Source organism: Cucumis melo, chromosome 2 (assembly GCF_025177605.1).
Source record: "Cucumis melo cultivar AY chromosome 2, USDA_Cmelo_AY_1.0, whole genome shotgun sequence".
Lineage (NCBI taxonomy): Eukaryota > Viridiplantae > Streptophyta > Magnoliopsida > Cucurbitales > Cucurbitaceae > Cucumis > Cucumis melo.
The window spans coordinates 4488314-4508638 of record NC_066858.1 but is presented as its reverse complement, the minus strand read 5'-3'; the positions used below and the strand labels follow the sequence as shown (position 1 = coordinate 4508638).

General features: G+C 33.7%; 2 protein-coding genes across 5 annotated transcripts; one reads left to right on the top strand and one right to left on the bottom strand.

The window, feature by feature from the left end:
* The first annotated feature begins 10575 nt into the window (after positions 1-10575).
* Positions 10576-15588, top strand: LOC103492502 (protein EMSY-LIKE 3). Of its 4 annotated transcripts, none has more exons than XM_008452902.3 (10): positions 10576-11110; positions 12190-12395; positions 12492-12601; positions 12721-12952; positions 13051-13236; positions 13311-13379; positions 14139-14384; positions 14538-14606; positions 14686-14749; positions 15245-15588. In XM_008452902.3, exons 1-10 carry the CDS (start codon positions 11083-11085, stop codon positions 15289-15291), a joined length of 1257 nt encoding a protein of 418 aa, XP_008451124.1. In that variant the 5' UTR covers positions 10576-11082; the 3' UTR covers positions 15292-15588. The 4 variants fall into 4 exon arrangements, with proteins under 4 accessions (XP_008451124.1, XP_008451123.1, XP_050936776.1 ...); XM_008452901.3 differs by having other exon boundaries at positions 10590-11110; positions 15242-15588; XM_051080819.1 differs by having other exon boundaries at positions 10601-11110; positions 12196-12395.
* A 32-nt stretch (positions 15589-15620) lies between these two features.
* Positions 15621-18445, bottom strand: LOC103492503 (uncharacterized). The gene is made up of 2 exons (XM_008452903.3): positions 17091-18445; positions 15621-16117 (listed from the first exon to the last, which is right to left on the bottom strand). The coding sequence occupies exons 1-2, from the start codon at positions 17443-17445 to the stop codon at positions 15795-15797; spliced, it is 678 nt and encodes a 225-aa protein (XP_008451125.1). The 5' UTR covers positions 17446-18445; the 3' UTR covers positions 15621-15794.
* Positions 18446-20325: the final 1880 nt, after the last annotated feature.

Sequence of the window (20325 nt, the reverse complement as noted above, 5' to 3'; positions counted from 1 at the left end):
ATAAATACCTAAATGATCGTTTTTAAATATCTAAACGGTCATGTGGAACATATTAAATGATCGTGTATAAAGAACTAAACAATCGCCTGTACTTTATTACACGATATTGTATAAAATAGTTTGGACTTTATTACACGATCGTGGATGATTTTCTAAACGATCATGCAAAGAAAAATTAACTGCTTGCACTTACGTTTGTTTCTGAAGTTGAATATGAGCAAATATGAAATCGAACTTTCATTTTTAGATATTTTAAGAGAGAACGATTGGAGAAATTTTTTTCAATGAAGAGTATAGAATGAGAATTAATCTATGAGAGAGACTTTTTTTTATCTCATTGTTGATACGAGTTCATTCAATGCGTATAGATAAATGATGGTTAATAATAAATGTTTTGGTGGAATGTTGGTGAAAATGCATTTAAGAAATTGGTTGGATAGAGAGAAAGGAAATATAACGTTCTATTCCATTTGAATAGAGAAGAATAAGAATATAAGTTGCATGGCAAAAAGGTTAGTTGTGATAAAGTTTTTACGAATGGGTTAGTGATATAAAAGTTTTTTTCATTTTAGATTACATTATGAAATTTTCCAAAAATATTTGATTGAATATTATATTATAATAAGTTTCTCCTAATATTTGATTATACAAAAAAAAAATATTTATTAATTGTTATGAAATAAAGAACAAAAAACTAGATAAGAACACAAAAGAATAATAGAGATGAGAGGGAGAAGAGAAGACAATTGAACTTAATTGTGGTGTGTCTTACAAAAATACCACATGCCTCTATTTATAGGACATGTCATGGTATAGTTTACATTATGGAATTTAATAGGATGAATGTTACATTATGGAATTGAATGAGAGAGTTATATGAAAATTGTAACCTATGTAGGTTATGGAAATCTACATTTATAATATATCATTATATTTACAATACTCCCCCTTAGATATCCATATTATATAAAAATAAATGTCTCGTTAAAACCTTACTAGGAAAACCCAATGAGAAAAATCATAGTCAAGGGAAAAATAGTGCAGTATTTTTATTCCTTGAAGGCAATGTTTCTACTCCCCCTTATGGATACATCACTTGAGTTCTCTGAGTTGTCGCATTCCAATGTTGTACACCAGATTTTCAAATGTTGATGTGGGTAATGCTTTTGTGAATAAGTCCGCCAAGTTGTCTTTTGAAGAAATTTGTTGAACACTGATGTCACAATTTCTTCAAGGTCATGTGTATAGAAGAGTTTTGGTGAGATATGCTTTGTTCTATTTCCTTTTATATACCCTCATTTGATTTGTGCTATACATGCAGTATTATCTTCAAATAATATTGTTAGTAAATTTTTACTGAAAGACAAACCACATGTTTCTCGAATTTGATGAGTCATTGACCTCAACCATACACATTTTCTACTAGCTTCATGAAATGCAAAATTTCTGCATGATTCGATGAAGTGGCCATTATGGTTTGCTTTACAGACCGCCAAGATATAACAGTTCCTCCACATGTAAACAGATAACTTGTTTGAGATCTTGCTTTATGTGGGTCAGATAAATATCCAGCATCCGCATAACCAACTAGATCAAAGTTTGATTTATTTGAATAAAACAAACCCATATCAATTGTCCCTCGAAGATAAAAAAGTACATGCTTAACTCCATTCCAATGTCTTTTTGTTGGAGAAGAACTATATCTTACTAATAAATATACTGAAAATGTTATATCTGGTCTTGTGTTATTAGCAAAATACATTAGTGCACCTATTGCACTAAGGTACGAAACTTCAGAACCAAGTAATTCTTCATTATCTTCTCGAGGTCGAAAGATATCCTTTTTTACATCTAGTGATCGAACCACCATTGGAATGTTCAATGGGTGTGCTTTGTCCATGTATAATCTTTTTAAAATCATTTCTGTATATGTTGATTGATGAATGAAAATTCCATCGGCTAAATGCTCGATTTGTAAGCCAAGGCAAAATTTTGTCTTACCAAGATTTTTCATTTCAAATTCCTTTATGAGATATTCTATTGCCTTTGAAAGCTCTTCAGAAGTTTTAATTATATTTAAATCATCAACATATATAGCTATAATCGCAAATCTTGACTGTGAATTCTTAATAAAAACATATGGACAAATTGGATTATTTTGATAACCTTCTTTCAAGAAATATTCACTTAATCGATTGTACCACATTCGTCCTGATTGTTTCAATCCATATAATGATTTTTGTAATTTGATTGAACATAATTCTCTAGAATTTGAATTATATGATTCAGATATCTTAAATCCTTCAGGGATTTTCATATAGATTTCATTTTCCAAATATCCATACAAGTATGTTGTAACTACATCCATAAGATGCATATCAAGATTTTCATATACAGTCAGACTAATTAAATATCTTAATGTAATAGCATCCTTCACAGTAGAATATGTTTCCTCATAATCAATGTGTGGTCTTTGAGAAAATCCTTGTGCAACAAGTCATGCTTTATATCTAGCGTCCTCATTATTTTCATTTCGTTTACGCACAAATGCCCATTTAAATCCCACAGGTTTTACACCTTTAGGTGTATGAACTACAGGTCCAAAAACTTCATGTTTCGTAAGTGAGTTTAGTTATGCTTGGATGACTTATTTCCACTTGGGCCAATCCTTTCTATTACGACATTCGTCAACATATTTAGGTTCATAATCCTCATTTTCAGGTATAATATTATGCACAACATTATACGCAAAAATGTTGTCTACAATTACATTAGTTCTATTCCACCTTTTTCCTATCATGGTATAATTTATCGAGATCTTATTGTTATCTTCATATACTTGAGTCTCTTCAACATTTTTACCATTAGTCGTGTCCATGATTTTTTCTTGAATGTTTCTATAGTCAATTAAGTCATTTCGACTATTGGTCACTTTTCTTTTTTGATGATTTTTATCCTTTAAACTCATCGGTCTACCACGCTTTTGGCGCAGTGCTAATTCATTAATTGTATCAACTTGCTAAGTTGAGACTTCGATTCTAAATGGAGCATTTGCAGCTGGAATATATGACTTGGTCACTTTCTTCGTATCTATAAATGCATCTAGCACTTGGTTTGGTACACTTTGTAAATGAATTATCTTTTGAACTTCTAGTTCACATTGCTTTGTACGAGGATCTAAATGAGACAATAACAATACATTCTAGACAATTTCATTTTCCAACTTCTTAATTCCTTCCCCTAATGTTGGAAAATTTTCTCTCATTAAAATGACAATCAACGAATCGTGCAGTAAATACATCCCCCGTCAAGAGTTTAAGATATCTAATAATTGATGAGGATTCAAATCCGACATATATTCCTAACCTTCTTTTGAGGTCCTATTTTAGTACGTTGTGGTGGGAAAATTGGAACATATATTGCACAACCAAAAATTCGCAAATGAGAAATATTTGGTTCCTCGTCATAAGCTAATTGCGTTGGGGAATACTTATGATAAGATGTCGGTCTTATGCGTATAAGTTACGCTGCATACAAAATAGCATGGCCCCATATAGATAATGGAAGTTTTGCTCTTATAAGTAATGGTTTGGTAATCAATTGTAAACCCTTGATAAATGATTCCGCCAAACCATTTTGTGTATGAACATGAGCTACAAGATGTTCAATATTATCCAAGTTGACATGCAATAATTATTAAATGCTTGGGATGTAAATTCACCAGCATTATCAAGTCGAATGTTTTTTATTGTATAATCAGGAAACTGTGCTCTTAATTTGATTATTTGAGCAAGTAATCTTGCAAATGCAAGGTTTCGACTTGATAATAAACACAAATGTGACAATCTACTTGATGTGTCAATTAAAACCATGAAGTATCTAAATGGTCCACTTGGTGGATTGATTAGTCCACATATGTCACCATGAATCCGTCCTAAAAATGTAGGTGATTCAACTCCCACTTTGCTGGTGATAGCCTAATAATTAATTTTCCTTGAGAGCAAGCAATACATGATAATTCATTGGATTGAAGAATCTTCTGGTTCTTTAGTGGATGTCCACGAGAATTGTCAATAATTCTTCTTATCATTATTGACTCGGGATGACCAATCGATCATGCCAAACAGTAAACATATTTAAATTCATGAACTTCGGGTTCATTGTGGCATATGTTTCAATTACTCGTATATGAGTATAATATAATTTAGAAGAAAAAGGTAGGCAATGTTTTCAATATACGTTTCTCATGTGAACAATAAATGTAATATAAAAATATTCTATATTATTTTTATTATTAGTTTCAACATGATAACCATTTTGACGTATATCTTTGAAACTCAATAAGTTTCTTTTTGACTTACTAGAGAACAAAGCATTACTAATTATGAATTTTATTCCTCTAGGAAAAATAAGTTTGCTCTACCAAAACCTTCAAGTTTGTAGAACCTGATATTGTATTGACTGCTTCAAGCATTGTCAATGTTTTACTTTTAAGTATTGTGTGCGTAGTTGCACTATCTGCCAAACATAAGTCTTCATTATTCATCTTTGAGTCAGCCAAAATATGAGAAATGTCCATAACTCTTCATTACAAAAAAATGATTACAATAAGTCTTTTGGTAAAAAGAAAAAAAAACTAACCTTGAAATGTAAATAATGTAATAAACGGGTAAATGTTAAATAGAGAAAACATAATGCAAATATTAGTTTTGAACATTATCATAATTAAAGGAAGTATTTGCTACTCCTTCATTAACATCATTTTTCTCTTTAGGAGACTCAAAGAAGTCCGCCACATCCAAATGGGTCATGTTGGAAGGGTTAAATACATCATCTTGATAGACAAAGTTTACTTCCACATTCTTCCCTTTTTTCCTTCAATGAGGCTTGATAGAGGCTGACTAAGTGCTTGGATGTACGACAAGTACGAGTTCAATGACCATTCATACAACAACGGAAACATTGATTTTCACCACTTTAATTTTCTTATTTTGTGGAGTCTTCCTTCTATGATCATCATTTGTGGTTTTCTTGAAATCTAAATGATTATTACCATGTAAAGTACAATTACTTCTTCCTCTACCACGGTCACGACCTCAACCACGTTTACGACCACTACCTCGACCTCGACTATTAATATTATTTAAAAATACAACATTCGCTTCAGGTGTTGCTCCAGTTGGTCGAGATTCGTGGTTTTTCATTAATAACTCATTATTTGTTCAACCACAAGAAGACATGATATGAGTTCAGAATACTTTTTAAAACATCTTTCTCGATATTGCTGCTGCAGGAGCATATTCGAGACATGAAATGTTGAAAAAGTTTTCTCTAACATATCTTCATCAGTAACTTTTTAAATATCGAAAATGTTTTCTCTAACATATTTTCATCATTAACTTTTTCTCTGCATAACAATAATTTTGAACAAATTTTAAATAATACGGAATTATAATCACTTACTGATTTAAAATCTTGCAACCTTAAGTGCATCCAATCATATCGAGCTTTAGGAAGAATCACACTTTTTTGATGATCATACCTTTCTTTTAAACTTTGACATAATTCATAGGAATCTTTTATCGTAAGATATTCAATCTTTAGTCCCTCATGAAGATGATGTCGAAGGAAAATCATAGCTTTCACCTTTTCTTGACTTGAAGTTGTGTTTCCTTCTTTAATCGTTTCTCCAAGATTCATGGCATCCAAATGAATTTCAACATCAAGTACCCATGATAAATAATTATCACCATTGATATCAAGAGCTAAAAATTCTAATTTGGTAAGGCTTGACATGGTAAAACTATAACAAAGAACAAAGAAACTAACTTACATTTTTTAGCATCAAAATTCAATTCTCCCAAGAACGTTCGTCTTCATGTCTTTCTGAGAGTCGAGGGCTCTTCACTTTCATTCAGGTCTTTCCTTATTCCCTTTTTGAATGCATGAGACATGAAAAGAAAGAAAGCCTCAAGCAGAACCACATTCCTTTTGCGTGCGGATGTAGCTAAGTGTCTGACCCTTGTTTGTGATTCCCTGCTGTTGCGGCCTATCCTTGAATGCGCGCGCGTGAACCAACCCAAGAAAGAAGGAAAGGATGCCTCTCGGGGCATCTGAGAATGATTAGAGTTGTATGAAGGGAAACTCTCACGTACAGTTTCTTTTTTTTTTTTTTTTTTTGGGGGGGGGGGGGGGGGGGAAGGAGCCCGACAGGGTCCCCCCACTGACTTGGCCCGGGCCTAAGTGAAAGTGAAGTGGTGGGCCTACCCATCCCAACCAGGGGTATGCTGGGAGACCTGGAGCTAGGGAGAAAGAAATTCAGAAGGTCGTAATTGAGCGATTCAAGAAATCAGTATTTAATCCACTGCGTGGATCTATCCTAAAAGTGAATGATTTAATAAACATGTCAAACATGCATTCTAAGACAACTTAGATAAATATCATATTATGCACATGATACAAAAATCAATGGAACCCATATATAATAATTCAAAACATGCATGTTAATATACAATAATAAAAATTACAAATAAAAATTACATATACATATTATGGAAAATTAACAACAATACACACCAAAAATGTTAATTTTACAACATACTTATACATAATATGTTAAAACAACATACTTAGGTAAATTGATAAAAGCATTTAGATTATAAAAACAATTACAAAACTTATACTAATAGAAAGTAAACATGTAACGCCCCAAAATTTGAGGAATTTAAATTTTTATTATCTTAAGAGTAAATTTGAAATTTTGGGTGTTATTTTAAATGTGGAAGTACTTTACCTTATGGAGAATTGACCCTATTGGATAATTGAAAAATACCTAATTGTTCTAATGTTTGGAATTGATGATTGTTTTAGTTGGCCTTAGATTTTGTGTGTTGAGAACTTAATTAATGGAGTTTAAGGACAAAATAATTATGTTAGGAAGGTAATATAATTAATTAACATTTTTGAAAGAGTAAAGGTGATGTGATTTTGAGAGAGAGAGAGAGAGTATTTGAATTTAAAGGGAGGATTTGATGGGTTTAAATGAAGAAAGAGAATGGGTGGTTTTTTTTATTTGGAGTAAATTAAGGAAAAAGATAAAAGAAGATAATAATTATTATATTATTTTTTTTTATTAAAAAGGGCATTGGAAAGCGTGAATCACTATTCATCATCTTCCTCAATCAAACCCTAATCCCAAATCTCTCAAACCCTAGTCGTCGCCCTCCTCCAACCTTTTCCGTCGAGCATCTCTCACAGTTCAACCAAGCCGATAGCCGCCCTTCCAGCCGTGCGTCAGGGAGCCGTCCGAGCCATCGTTCTCCGTTGTGCGTCGAGCGTCAGTCACAAGCAACCGTCTGTCCCGTTCCACCGTCGACCATCGGCCAGCGCCGCATCATCGAAAGACCGAGCCCCCGTCTCAACCGTCGTCCAAACTCGAAACCGACCCGCGTGCTGCGTCGCTTCACCGCGTGAAATCGGCCGACCCGCGTCCCTGCCCGCGATCCGACCCTCGCCTGCTCGACCTGCGCCGAGTCGCACTCGCACAACACGCTTCACGCCCGCGTGCGCCCGCTCCAGCTGCTTCGCGTAGCCGCCCGATTCACGCTGCAAGCTGTGCCTCTCCACGGCACAAGTCGCGCCTGCACGCGCCCGCTCCACGTCTTAAACCGTGCCTGCGCCCGTATTCGTGAGGCAAATTTTCCAGCCGAGCCGCCAGTTGATTTTTGCCTCTCCAACCGAGCCAACTGAGCCGCCAAGCTCCCTATTAGCCCTGTTTTGACCCACATTTTTTCGGTAAGCCTCGGTAGGTTGATTTTGATTTTAACCTATCCAACTAAGGTTATTTTGACCCTAATTAAATTGGTTGTTGGATTAAATTGACTTAGTTAATTGGAAGCCGAGCTGGAGATTTGTCCAACTAAGTCCAAGCCAAGTCCGACCTTGATCTTGGGTAAGTCACTTCAAGTGAGTTTTGGACCAATTTTCGTTGAGGGTTAAATTATTAAATTATGGGTTCCTGATCTTTTCGGACTTTCACCGCTTGGGAAGCGTGTTGTTACTGCTAGGATTTGTCGAGTAATCTCCAGGTAAGAGATTCTCCTACTAGCCTTTCGATTATATTAAAGAGACCACATGTTGAATTTATGGTTACGTAAGAATGGTAGCTAAGTACCTAACTCAAGGTTGTTGAGAGAGAGAGATTGATATTGACATTGTGCCTGCTGATTTACTATGTGGTTGACGTGAATAGTATGTCGATGCTACCATCGTCGTTCTAACGACATAGTCGTAGTTGAGAATGACTGTTATGGTATGTTAGGGTTGGTACGTTATGGTTTGATATGTTATAGCGTGAATTGACGTAATTATGACATGTATGATAAGTTATGATGTGATTGATGAGATGTTGTGTGCATGCAATGTGTAGGGTGCATGTTAGCTTCTTATTAGAGTCGTACCCACATTGGTGTCCTTCGGGATCACCACTATTATGACACATACATGATGGAGAGACCCGATGGGGTCGCTCACACTTATGACTGCGTAGTCTGACGAGATTACCAGTCTGACATTGACATTGACATAGACATGACGTGAGTGATCCGACGGGATCGCTCACAGCCCGAGCGTCTTAGGTATTCCCTTGGGAATTACCAAAGACCAGCATGTTCCTACGGGGGCACAAATTGCACGTGTTTGGGGACGTGTCAGTTCAGGGGTACCACTTTTTCAAGACTCTAATAGGAAGTTAACAAGCATCTAGTGGGACTAGTAGTGGGTCCGTTACTGAGTATTTTTGTGCTCACTCTTTCCATTTCCATTTTTCAGGCAGAGGCAGAGGTAAGAACAAGGGCAAGCTGGCGAGTGACCAGAAGTGATCGTGGTGGGCCATAGGGATACGTTTGCTTCCGCCTATGCCAGATTTGGATTTTAGCATTGCATTTTCAATTCTTTCTCTTTTGGTTGATTTAATTCTTTAAAAGTAGATAGGGCCGAGTTAGGACTTTATTTTATACTATTTCACATTTTCTTTGTTTATTTTTTTTAAAAAAATTGGGATTTTTGTCTTACTCTATTTTTTAAAAACTTTGCAAACTTATATACCCTTTTTAAATAGTAATGACTTTGACTTAGTATAAGGAGTTGGGTTGTTACAAAACAACTAATTGTAAACACAAATCATAAAGAACCCATAAACTATACATAGATCTTAAAATAATTGAAATAAGAACCAAATATAAACAATCACATAAATCATAAAGAAATTAAGATGAACTAAACCATAATCTTATTATGAATTAAAAATATTTTTTAACAAACATGATGTATACATGAATATTTAAACTATGCATGATGTATACATGAATTGTTTCATGTAATATTCACAAATACAAAAAAAAAAAAAAAAAACTAACTAACTAATATTATAACATACCTTTTGCAAATGATAAAATTGTAGAGTGTCGTGTTGATAACGTGTTATGAAATAAAGAACAAAAAACTAGATAAGAACACAAAAGAAGAATAGAAAAGAGAAGAAGAAGAGAAGACAATTGAACTCAATTGTGGTATGTCTTATAAAGGCACCATACTCCTCTATTTATAAGACATATCATGGTATATGTTACATTATGAAATTCGATGGGATGAATGTTACAATATTGAATTGAATGAGAGAGTTATATGAAAATTATAACTTGTGTAAATTATAAATATCTACATTTATAATATATCATTATATTTACGATATTAATGTATATGTCTATTTTATTGGTAGAGTATTTTTTCGTTTTCAAAATCGAAATTTACCAAACACTAATTTCTTTACGAACAAAGTTGATTATCCTTAAACAAAATCGATAACAATTATTTTAAAATCTATAACAACTCCAAATAAAAGCTAAATGTCTTAATTTTTATTTTAGCCTCGGCCTTTGAACTTTAAGAATTAATTGTTTTGATATTTCTCTTTTATGCTACCAATATTTGAACATATAAATGATATGACTACAAATTAAAGCATAGCTTAACAAATAAACAAACCTATTATCTATTAAGCTACCAACTTCTATTTGATTGATTTTAAAAATTAATCATTTTTGATATTTTATCTATTATGCTACCAATTTTTTAACCTACAACTTAACGAGTAAACATTCAACTTTTGGTCATAACTAATTAAACTATGTTCAAATTGATATCATTCTTGATTTTTTTCCTCAAACGATCTTTTTCTAAAGTTGAAAGTTCAATATTTCACCTTTGATTGTTGCATAGTAAGAAAATTTATTGATGCATAACATGAAATATGTGTAATGAGATAGAAATCTAAGTGAGAGGATATTGAAATAATATAACCCTAATTGAGATATACATAAAGTAGGATTATACATGTTTTTTTATATGGATATTGAAAAAACAAATTTTTAAGTTAGAAATGCATAAAATAAAAATTGTAAATAATATCTTATCGACTGAACTATAGTGAATTACAACTAAAAATCTTAATGATACTATCGAACCAAATATAGAAATTCTCTTTTGTTACCAATAAAACATTTTTGTGTATGAAAAGCCATGACGGAATTGAAAGGAATTATTAAGGGAAAAACAAAATGGACAGATGGAGACAATAATCAATTTCAAGTCCGCCTTCCCTCCCAACCCAGAACGGGCTTCTCTCGTCTCGTTCATCGTTCACACACCTTCAATCTCTCTCACAAAGAAGAAAGAAAAACCCTCAATTCCCAATCTTAGATTCGTGATATTCATAATCTTTTTTCCTAAAATTCTTTCAATTACTGTCTACTGAACTTTTCAGAGCGGATCGAGTCTTGATTCTCACTCGATCCATGTTTGCTCTGCAAATTTAGCTTATTGGACTTCCATGGGTGGAGCTTGACCTTGGAGTTTCTGCCATATTCTGCAATTTTGCTTGTTGGGTTTCTTTGTTTTTCTTGTTGGGTTTTGCCCGCCTGTGTTCTTGTTGAATCCTGAGGAATTTTACCGCGTTTTCTGAGTTGGGTTTGTCGTAAAGTTGCTTTCCTTTCGTGGGTTCAATTGGGCTAGCGTTGAACTTCCATGGAGTATGAACCGTCTGATAGCAGTGGTGAGTAAATTGAAATGATTGGTTTTGAACTTTTGTAGGGTTTTCTAGGGTTCAATAGCAAATAGTTTACCTTATGAATTATGTATTACTATTGATAATGGCTGGGTTTCTTTTCTTTGTTTTAAGTATTGCAACCACTTCCAGTACGTTTAGCTGATAAGTTCATTTCGAAACGAATTTCATAATGGAAGTACTTTGCCTTATGAATTATGTTGATTTTTTCCCCTTTTCTTATGCTTTTTTGTTGCTTGTTTTACCTCCATTAGCTGTTCCTATACAATTTAGGTCACGAAGGACAATCATTTGGTTTTTTGAGAATTAATCTTACTAATACTACTTTTGCTTATGAGTTTCTTTATTTCTTACCCTACAAATATTTTTTAAATTAAGTTATTTAAATAAAACTGTTTTTTTTTTTTTTTTTGGAATTTGGCTAAGAATCTAAATTTTCTTTAAATAGGGGAGAATCAGAGTAAACAGATTCATAAGAAAATGTACAGTTTTCAAAAGAAAACTATGAGCAAAATTGTTTTCAAATTGAGCCTTAGTCGTTGTGGGTTAAGTTAAGTTATTTTCTTTCTGTTCATCAGGCCTCTTTTTGCTTGTACATGACAGCAGCCTTTTTGTATTTTCTGCAATATGATAGACTGGATGTTGCCTTATACTCAGCTTTGTTGCAGTGAGAAAAACTTCACTAAATGGAGTCTTGTCCCAACCCTTTTCAAAAAGGAATGAAAGAATTCTTTTTGTTATTCGTTCTGTTATGTCAATATAACTATATGAACCTTTTCCTTTCTGTCTTTTAATTTAGCTCATTTCTTTTAGTTATGTCTTCTGTATTCACTAGAGCAAGGAACTATTTTAGTGTCATAATGGGTAATGAATTGACATTTATATTCAGTTTAAATTAATTTTCTCTGTGCGTAATTAAGCGAATGCCTGTAAAACGGTATGGAAAATTCCTTGTGAACTTGTCGGGACAATTTTGTTTGTTTAATATATTATTTCCTAGAATGGCAGCTTTCATTTGGAGATTTCTTCTTCTACTTTTAAAACTTTATGACGTAAAACAACTGCAGGAACAGATGATGACCTTCCTCCTCCTCATCAAAGTAGATTTCAAAGAGGTGGGCTTCCAGCAGGAAATGGAAGATCTGCACAGGTAAATTCTTCTGCATTACCTAGGATGCTCGGTGATATGGAAATGCAGATCCACCACATTGAGCAGGAAGCATATAGTTCAGTCCTGCGTGCTTTTAAAGCTCAATCGGATGCAATTACTTGGGTATCTTTTTCCTCTGATTGTTTCTTGAATCCATAAAAAAATTTGAAAGAAATTATTCTCAGCTTTTGGGTTCCTTACAATCTAAACTTTTATCAGGAGAAGGAGAGTTTAATAACAGAATTAAGAAAGGAGTTGAGAGTATCAGATGAAGAACACAGAAAACTTTTATCTAGGGTAAATGCAGATGATGTCATCAAAAGGATAAGGTTTGATTATTTGTGATCTTTTATTTTGGATATGGCATAGCTTGTCTTGTACTGCTACTTACCACAGTTGTTATAGATCATGCTATTTCGTTATTCATTGTTATGATTGATGCTCCTAGGGAATGGAGAACAGCAAATGGGCTCCAACCTGGAAAACTCAATTCTGATCAACCCATGGCTGATCCTGTACCCAGCCCCACTGCCTCAGCATCACGAAAGAAACAGAAAACATCCCAGGCCTCCTTGTCCCAAGGTGCACCTACTCCTGCAATACCCACTACTATACCACCGTCTTCGTCAACCTTAAGACGTGGTCCGCCCCCTGGAGCTAGGACTACAAAGACAAAATCAGTGAGTTCTTTTAAATTGTAACTTGCCTCCGTTTTAATTTTTATTATATCCTGTTATCTAGTCAATGCATCGCATTAATTGCAGCACTTGTTGTGAAGTCCATGCACACAGGTCCTACCGGAAGTGCCCAAGTAAACAGTCGAGGTTCTTTAGGGGCCTTTGCTTCAAATGAAAATGCTGAAGGAGCAACACATGAACATTTAATTGGACGTAAGGTTTGGACTAGATGGCCTGAAGATAACAGCTTCTATGAGGCTGTTATAACTGATTATAATCATGCTGAGGTTTGTTCGATTATTCATTTGATTTTACTCCAAATGTTTTTCTCCTTGATCTCATAGATCTTTATGTGGGACAGGGTCGTCATGCTTTGGTCTATGATATCAATACAGCACATGAGACATGGGAATGGGTCAACCTTAAGGAGGTACTCCTCCCTATCTCAAAATGAATTAACAAATGATGGGCTTGCTAGATTTTCCTCTTGTTCGTTCTCAAGAATGTTGATTTATTAAAAGGATTGCTCACTTATTCAAGCAGACAAATGAGAAATATTTTGGATTTTGTTTAGTTTATTTTTGAGATCGTCTATACATTTCATCAACTTGGACCTAGGTTAGGGTTGTAATAGGTGGCATGATTTATATGATGTTAGATCAAGCCGGGCGTGTACTTCGATAGTTTCACTATAGAATGTGATCTGTTTGGCTTGTTTTTGTAACAATTGTTCACTAGTGAAGGTGAAGTAATAGCTATATTGTACATATTTGTAATGTATGCTGGTGCATAAGTTTAAGCTTTTGGGTCAAAATGATTGAAGCAGCTGTCATTGTAGGTTATCGTATCTCTGTAGGACCAATGATTTAGATTAAAATACCATCTTTTTTATTTCACTGTCTTCCAACCTTCTAATAGTGCAATTGCTGGGTTACTGCTTATGATCTATATGGCTGTTCAAGAATTTGTACCGCTGCTGCTCAAATCGAACTACTAACAGTCATTGCTATTGATTATAAACCAGGCAACCTGTAGTGTAACTGAAAATTTTGCTCCATTTTTCACTTAGAGATCTGCGAATTGGATGATGAAATGATTGGCCGTAAACTCAGTGGTCATATTTCTATTTGAAATCCCGATCTTTAGTGGAAGATTGTCACTTATGAATTATTTATTTCTTTCCTGTTAGATATCTCCTGAAGATATTAGATGGGAACGAGAGGTTTCCACAGCATTGCGCAGTGGTGCTCGCCCTGGGCACGGGAGGGGCAATAAGAAGTCCATGACACGAGGCGGTGCAGTTGCTGCTGGCGGAAGGGGTAGAGGAACCACAAAGGGTCAATCAAGGAGAGACTTACCTGTATCCCAAAATGGATCTCGGAAGCAGGCTACGGGTGATATTGAAATACTTCACACAGACACGTTAATTAAAGAGGTGTGCTGATCAAACATGATTTCATACCATCAATGAGATTGTTATCCAAACATAATTTTAAAAAAAAAAAAAAAAAAAATTCAATCATTTATTCCATGTTAGTTATTTTAGCTAATTCACTTGGTGACCTCTGTTTCCTTGGAGTTCAAACAGGTGGAAAAAGTATTTGGTGCTAATCAGCCGGATCCCATGGAGATTGAAAAGGCCAAGAAAGTACTGAAAGTATGAATTGTTTGATCTCAACCTAACATCACTTTATGTGTTTATTTATGCAACCTAAACTGAGTCTATGCAAATGCAGGATCACGAGCAATCTCTTGTCAACGCAATTGCAAGGCTCGAAGATGCATCTGATGGTGAAAGTGGTAATAACTAATTAAACATGCTTACTGGTGTACAGTACATAATTTAAATGATATTGCATCGGTTCTGTATATGTACATTGTCTGAAACCCTTCATTTCGTTTTATTTTACTTGAGCTTTCTTTTTATCAATGTCAGTGGTCTCCCAATTTTGTAAAAATCGTTCTCTTCAATCATTAGACTCATATTCGGAGTATTGATAAATGGATCCAAAAGTTTATCTTGCTATTTATTATCAATATATTTGTGATAGCCTTTTGTTGTTAAACAATAGCAAGGTGAACGAGTAAGGGACAAAAAAAAAAAAAAAAATCATCTGATTATTGAACCTGCATATTAAATTATTGATGACACCATTTCATCACCCCTATATTAATATATATTTTTTGTTCTTTTTCTAATTTAAACTAACAAGAAAGATTAAATTTGGGTTACTTAATTGTGAGAAGATCATGTTTCTTCCTCGTTTTATCATTTCTTTTTTGGGATTTAAGCAGATGGGAGAGAACCATATTCTCAAGGACAATCAATGGTTCGTGTGTGATGTAAAGTGACCCCGAAGCTCGAAAATGCTTATACCTGCAGACTTGCCAATAATCATCAATGGCAATGGTGATGAATCGATTTTGTTGAATGGACACAGCAGCATGCTCAATCCGTTGTGGCATTTTCAATTTTTTTTTATGACCAACTGTGCAGTTACTGGTGCCTTGCCTTGGCTTTTGTTTATTGATTGTCAAAGAGTTCTTGTTTTATTTTAATCTCTATCTTAACTTCACTAGAAATGTTCTTTCTGTAATACTTTATTCTATAGTCAATAGAATTTCATGTAGATTAGTCACTCAGCTGCCTCTCCTATACACTGTTAATACATGTCTAACGCTATGGAATATTTTTTGTTTTGCTTTTTTCACTTTAGTGATACAAAATTTGTTGAGTGAACCTTTAAATTTCCTACACAACACACAAGGAATCAATATTACAAAGCTTAATGCACAATGTAATAAGGGTTACTCCCACACAAATATTCTAAGCAAAGTTGATTTCCTACAAAGAAGATATAAAATGAAGGATAAGATTCACCATTTGAGCATCATATGCAGGGCCTTCCATTTCAAAGTGACTCACACCTTCTATAAGATGTGTTTCAACACGTCCTGCTGCAGATTTTAGCTTGTTCTGCAATTGTTTCACGCTCGTGAAACCGTCCCGTGTGCCCATCACAAAAAGTTTTGGTTTTGGAGAATGTAAAATGGCTTTGTGGTGTCTTCCAAAAAGAATTGAGGCAGCTAAGCCAAAAGGATAGCCAAGGCTAACATAACCTACCACTTGTTCTATCAAATCCACAGATGAGCCTGCAATAGGGGCACCTGAAAAGGACACAATTACATGTGATTCAAAATACTTTCACCTGCCCTTTGTCCCCACAAATTAATAGAAAATAATGTTACTTGGTTTAGACTTTTTACTGATTGCATCATCAATGTGATACCACCCTCTCAATCCCACCATCAATTTTGTTTCAACACTATCTCTTCCAATTGTCTATGATGTGTCTATATGGTATATGATAGTAGCAAGCTTGGCAATTTAAAATGAGAAAACAAGAGGGTGTGCCATTGTTTTATCTCAACATGGTTTCATAACCGAACAATCCAGGTGAGTTCTAGATGATACAAGATTTACTTCCAAGAAAGAAAAGTTTGCAAAGAACAATGTACATGGAGGACAATAAACCATACAGATAACTGAAACAGCATTGCCATTGAACTAAAGGACACAATTCAACCAGACCCTAACATCATGCCTTATTTCAAGGAAAGTATCTGTTTGATCAATCTTTGGATCTCAGAAAACCATCCACACCATATCTTAAAATTTTTAGTTTGAAGCCTCATTCCATTTAACATCATCGACATTCAAAATCTTAAATATCATCCTGCCATTTTGGGCAGGACTTTTCTTTCTTGAGAACTGCGGGAGTGGAGAATCTAACATTTTGACATATAGAGAGAAAGATAATGTCAACTACGGGCTAAAAGAGCTAAACGCTTTTGTCAAGACACTAATTTTTCTATGAGAGATTGTGAAAAAAATTCTTCTTTTTAAGTATAGATATCATACACGATACAACATCTAACCAGAGGTTTAACATATATAAGAATCCAAACATGACAAACAACGATATAGGGCATGATGTTGAAGATAATTTCAATCAGTATGCAAGAAGAACCATATCTAAAAGCAATCACCAAGTCAGACAACCAATCTCAAAACATTTCACCAAAATCAAGTCACATCCTCACAAAATCCCACAGCAGAAACTAAAAAAGAAAAACATACCTGCAGAAGAACCCACCAACAAAATTCGATGAACCGACAAATTCTCACAAACCCATTTGCAAACAGCAATTACATCTTTAATTTCAGCAAATCCAGTCAAAGAAGCCCTTCCAGACGATTTCCCAGCACCCCTCATATCAAAAGTCACAGCTTTATAACCCTTTTCCGCTAACCCAGCAGCTATTCCTCTCAAAAGCCCTTGACAACCACCCAAAATGGAATAAGGATGGACCAAGACAACACCCAAATTCTCAATTTCCTTCGCTACCTCATCTTTTGGTTTGAAAACCCTTGTGTGAAGCTTTACCCCATCACTTGTTTCGACTTTACAAGACTCGACGGTACAGTTAGACATCGCCGGCAGTTGAGAAAACAGACGGCGATGAAGAGGAAGTGAAGGGTTATGGAGTGGATCGAAGGGTTGTAAGTGGAATTTATTTGGTTGTAGAGAAGAGGATTTTTCAATGATTTTAGGTTGGAGGAATATTGAAACAAGAATTTGATGGAGATCAGTAAGGATTGGGAAGAAGATGAAGATTAATTTGATGGAGAATTTGGTTTACAAATGAGGAATGATAGATTTGAGAGCAAATTGAGAAATGGAAGCATTTGTTGGAGAACAAAATGGGAAAAAGGAAAACACAACACAGGTTTAGTTTTATATTTTAAAATTAGCCCACTTTCAAAAAAAAAAAAAAAACCGACAAAAACTACGGCAAAATTAGAGATTATTACAAATAAATGACGATTTTATCTTTAAATCGACAAAATAGCAAAACAGAACATTTTTAAATAATAAATTGGAGAACAATGCCTTAAATGCCCCTAACTAATTGACAAATATGATTTCTAGATACATTTTTAACAGAATCCACAAATATCCTATAATTAATCCAAACTATGCACCCGCATCCATAAATACTCTATAATTAATAGAAACTATGCACCCACACTTGAGACATGGCTGCTTAAGGACGAAGGCTTCTTCAATGGCGAGGAAAGCACGTCCTGGTGAGGCAGAGTGCTATGGAGAAAGATGGATGGTACGACAAGCTCCATGTGAATAGGAGATCGTGACAGCGGCGACTGGGTTCGTGGAGATGCAACAACAGCGGTCGGAGCTTCGTGGACAAACATCGGTTGGAGCAAACACAATCCACTCACTTCAAATTCGGACGTCGCGACATAGAGGAGATAGCTGACCAAAAGGGGAGCGGCTCGGGATGTGGTGGCTTGGGCTAATGACGAACAGAAGCTTGACTCGCCGGAGATCTTGATGGAGAGAAGAGAGGCAGGGATGACGAGGTCGTGTGATTTCGAAGAAGAAGAAGATGAGAGCGGGGGGCTACGACTGAGATAAAAAAATGATGATGAATTTAGGGTTTTAGAAAAATATATAATAATAATAATAATATAATTCATATTATTTATTATATTATATTATAATATTATAAAATATATATATATTATTTTTTATTTTCCTTTCCAAACTTAAATAACTTTAACACCTAACAAAATAAATTATCTAAAATTAATGGATTGTATATTATATTTGGCATAATTTTAGGAATTCAACTTAAGAATCTAAAATTAATACACTGTATTTTGTATCTTAATAATTAGGGAATGTTAAAACTAATAGCATATCTTTAGGATTATTCAAACAATATAATATTTTTTTATTTAGTTAAAAATTATTGTTTACAAATAGTATGTTGTATTCGTGATATGTGATATTTTGTTTGATTTTTTTTATCTTAACAAATACACTGACATGGCAGAATCTTAGAAAACTAATGTTAGCAATGCAAAATTAATGATTTTTTATAAATCATTTAGAAAACAAAAATGTTAAAATTAAGAGAATGTAAAATTAATTTATTATGTGTGTTTTTTTTGTAAATAATTTAGAAAATAAAAAATGATGAAGGTGAGAGGTTGAATTTTGGCATGATTTTAGGGGGTTGAATTTTGAATTTAAACTGAACTAATTCAACAAAGATAATTATTTGCATTATATTTGCCATTATTTTAGGGAAAAATTGAATTTTTTAAATTCTTTTTCGTTAATGTCTTAATGTTTATCATAATAATTAATTATTGCATTATCTTTGTCATGATTTTAGGGAGAGATTCAATTTTGAATGTATAATTCCAAAAAGGAAAATATTGAATATTTGAAATTCTTTTTTGTTAATATTTGCATTGTATTTGGCATGATTTCAGGAAGGGTTGAATTTTGAATCTAAACTTAACTAATTTACCAAAGATAATTATTTGCATTATATTTGTCATGATTTTAGGGAATGATCGGTATCTACCTCCGTTTAAATTTTGAATCTTTTAAATTATTTTTCGTCAATTTTTTAATGTTTTTGTTAATAATTAATTATTACATTATCTTTGCCATGATTTTAGGAAGGGATTCATTGAATATATAGTTCCAAAAAGGAAAAAATGAATATTTGAAACTCTTTTTCATTAATTTCTTATTTTTTTATAATAATAACTAATTATTGCATTATATAATTTTGAATCTATAATACTTTGGATAAAATATTAAATACTTGAAGTTATTTTTGATTAATTTGAAGGTAAAAATTAGTATAATTTGGAGATATTGAAACCAATTGAATATGTTTAGGGATCTCTCAAAGAATATAATAATTTTTGATTTAGTTAATAATTATCATAAGTGGGTGTGTTTACAAATGCACTGTAATCGTGATATGTGATATTTTATTTGATTTTTCGATCTTACAAAATACACTGTATTTGTATATGGACAATTGTCATCCGTGGAGGGGTAATTTCGGGCCAAAAAAGTGGGAAAATATTTAAGGCTGTTAGTTTTGCCATAAATAAACAAATAAAAATAACAGTTTGCTATTTTTCTATTTTCTATTCTTATATTTGCTATTTCCACAAATTCCAAAAAAAAAAACTTCCTTTTTTTTCTTCGGGCAATCTCAGTCGAACTCGTCCTCGAAATTTTTTATTTAATTCGTTTGTTGGATATTCGTGCTAAGTCTTAAAAATTTTGTAGTGAAAGACATTTGGGATTACTTTTCTGGTTGTGACAAAAATGTCCTCATTTCCAAAAACAATATTATTTTATTTGTAAAATGGCTTGCTTGAGAACTTTTGCTCAAGAAGAGTCACGGAAAATTGTAAAAAATGACACAATTTTGGATTTATATTTCAAAAGTACATACTTTTAAAAAAACTTCCATTT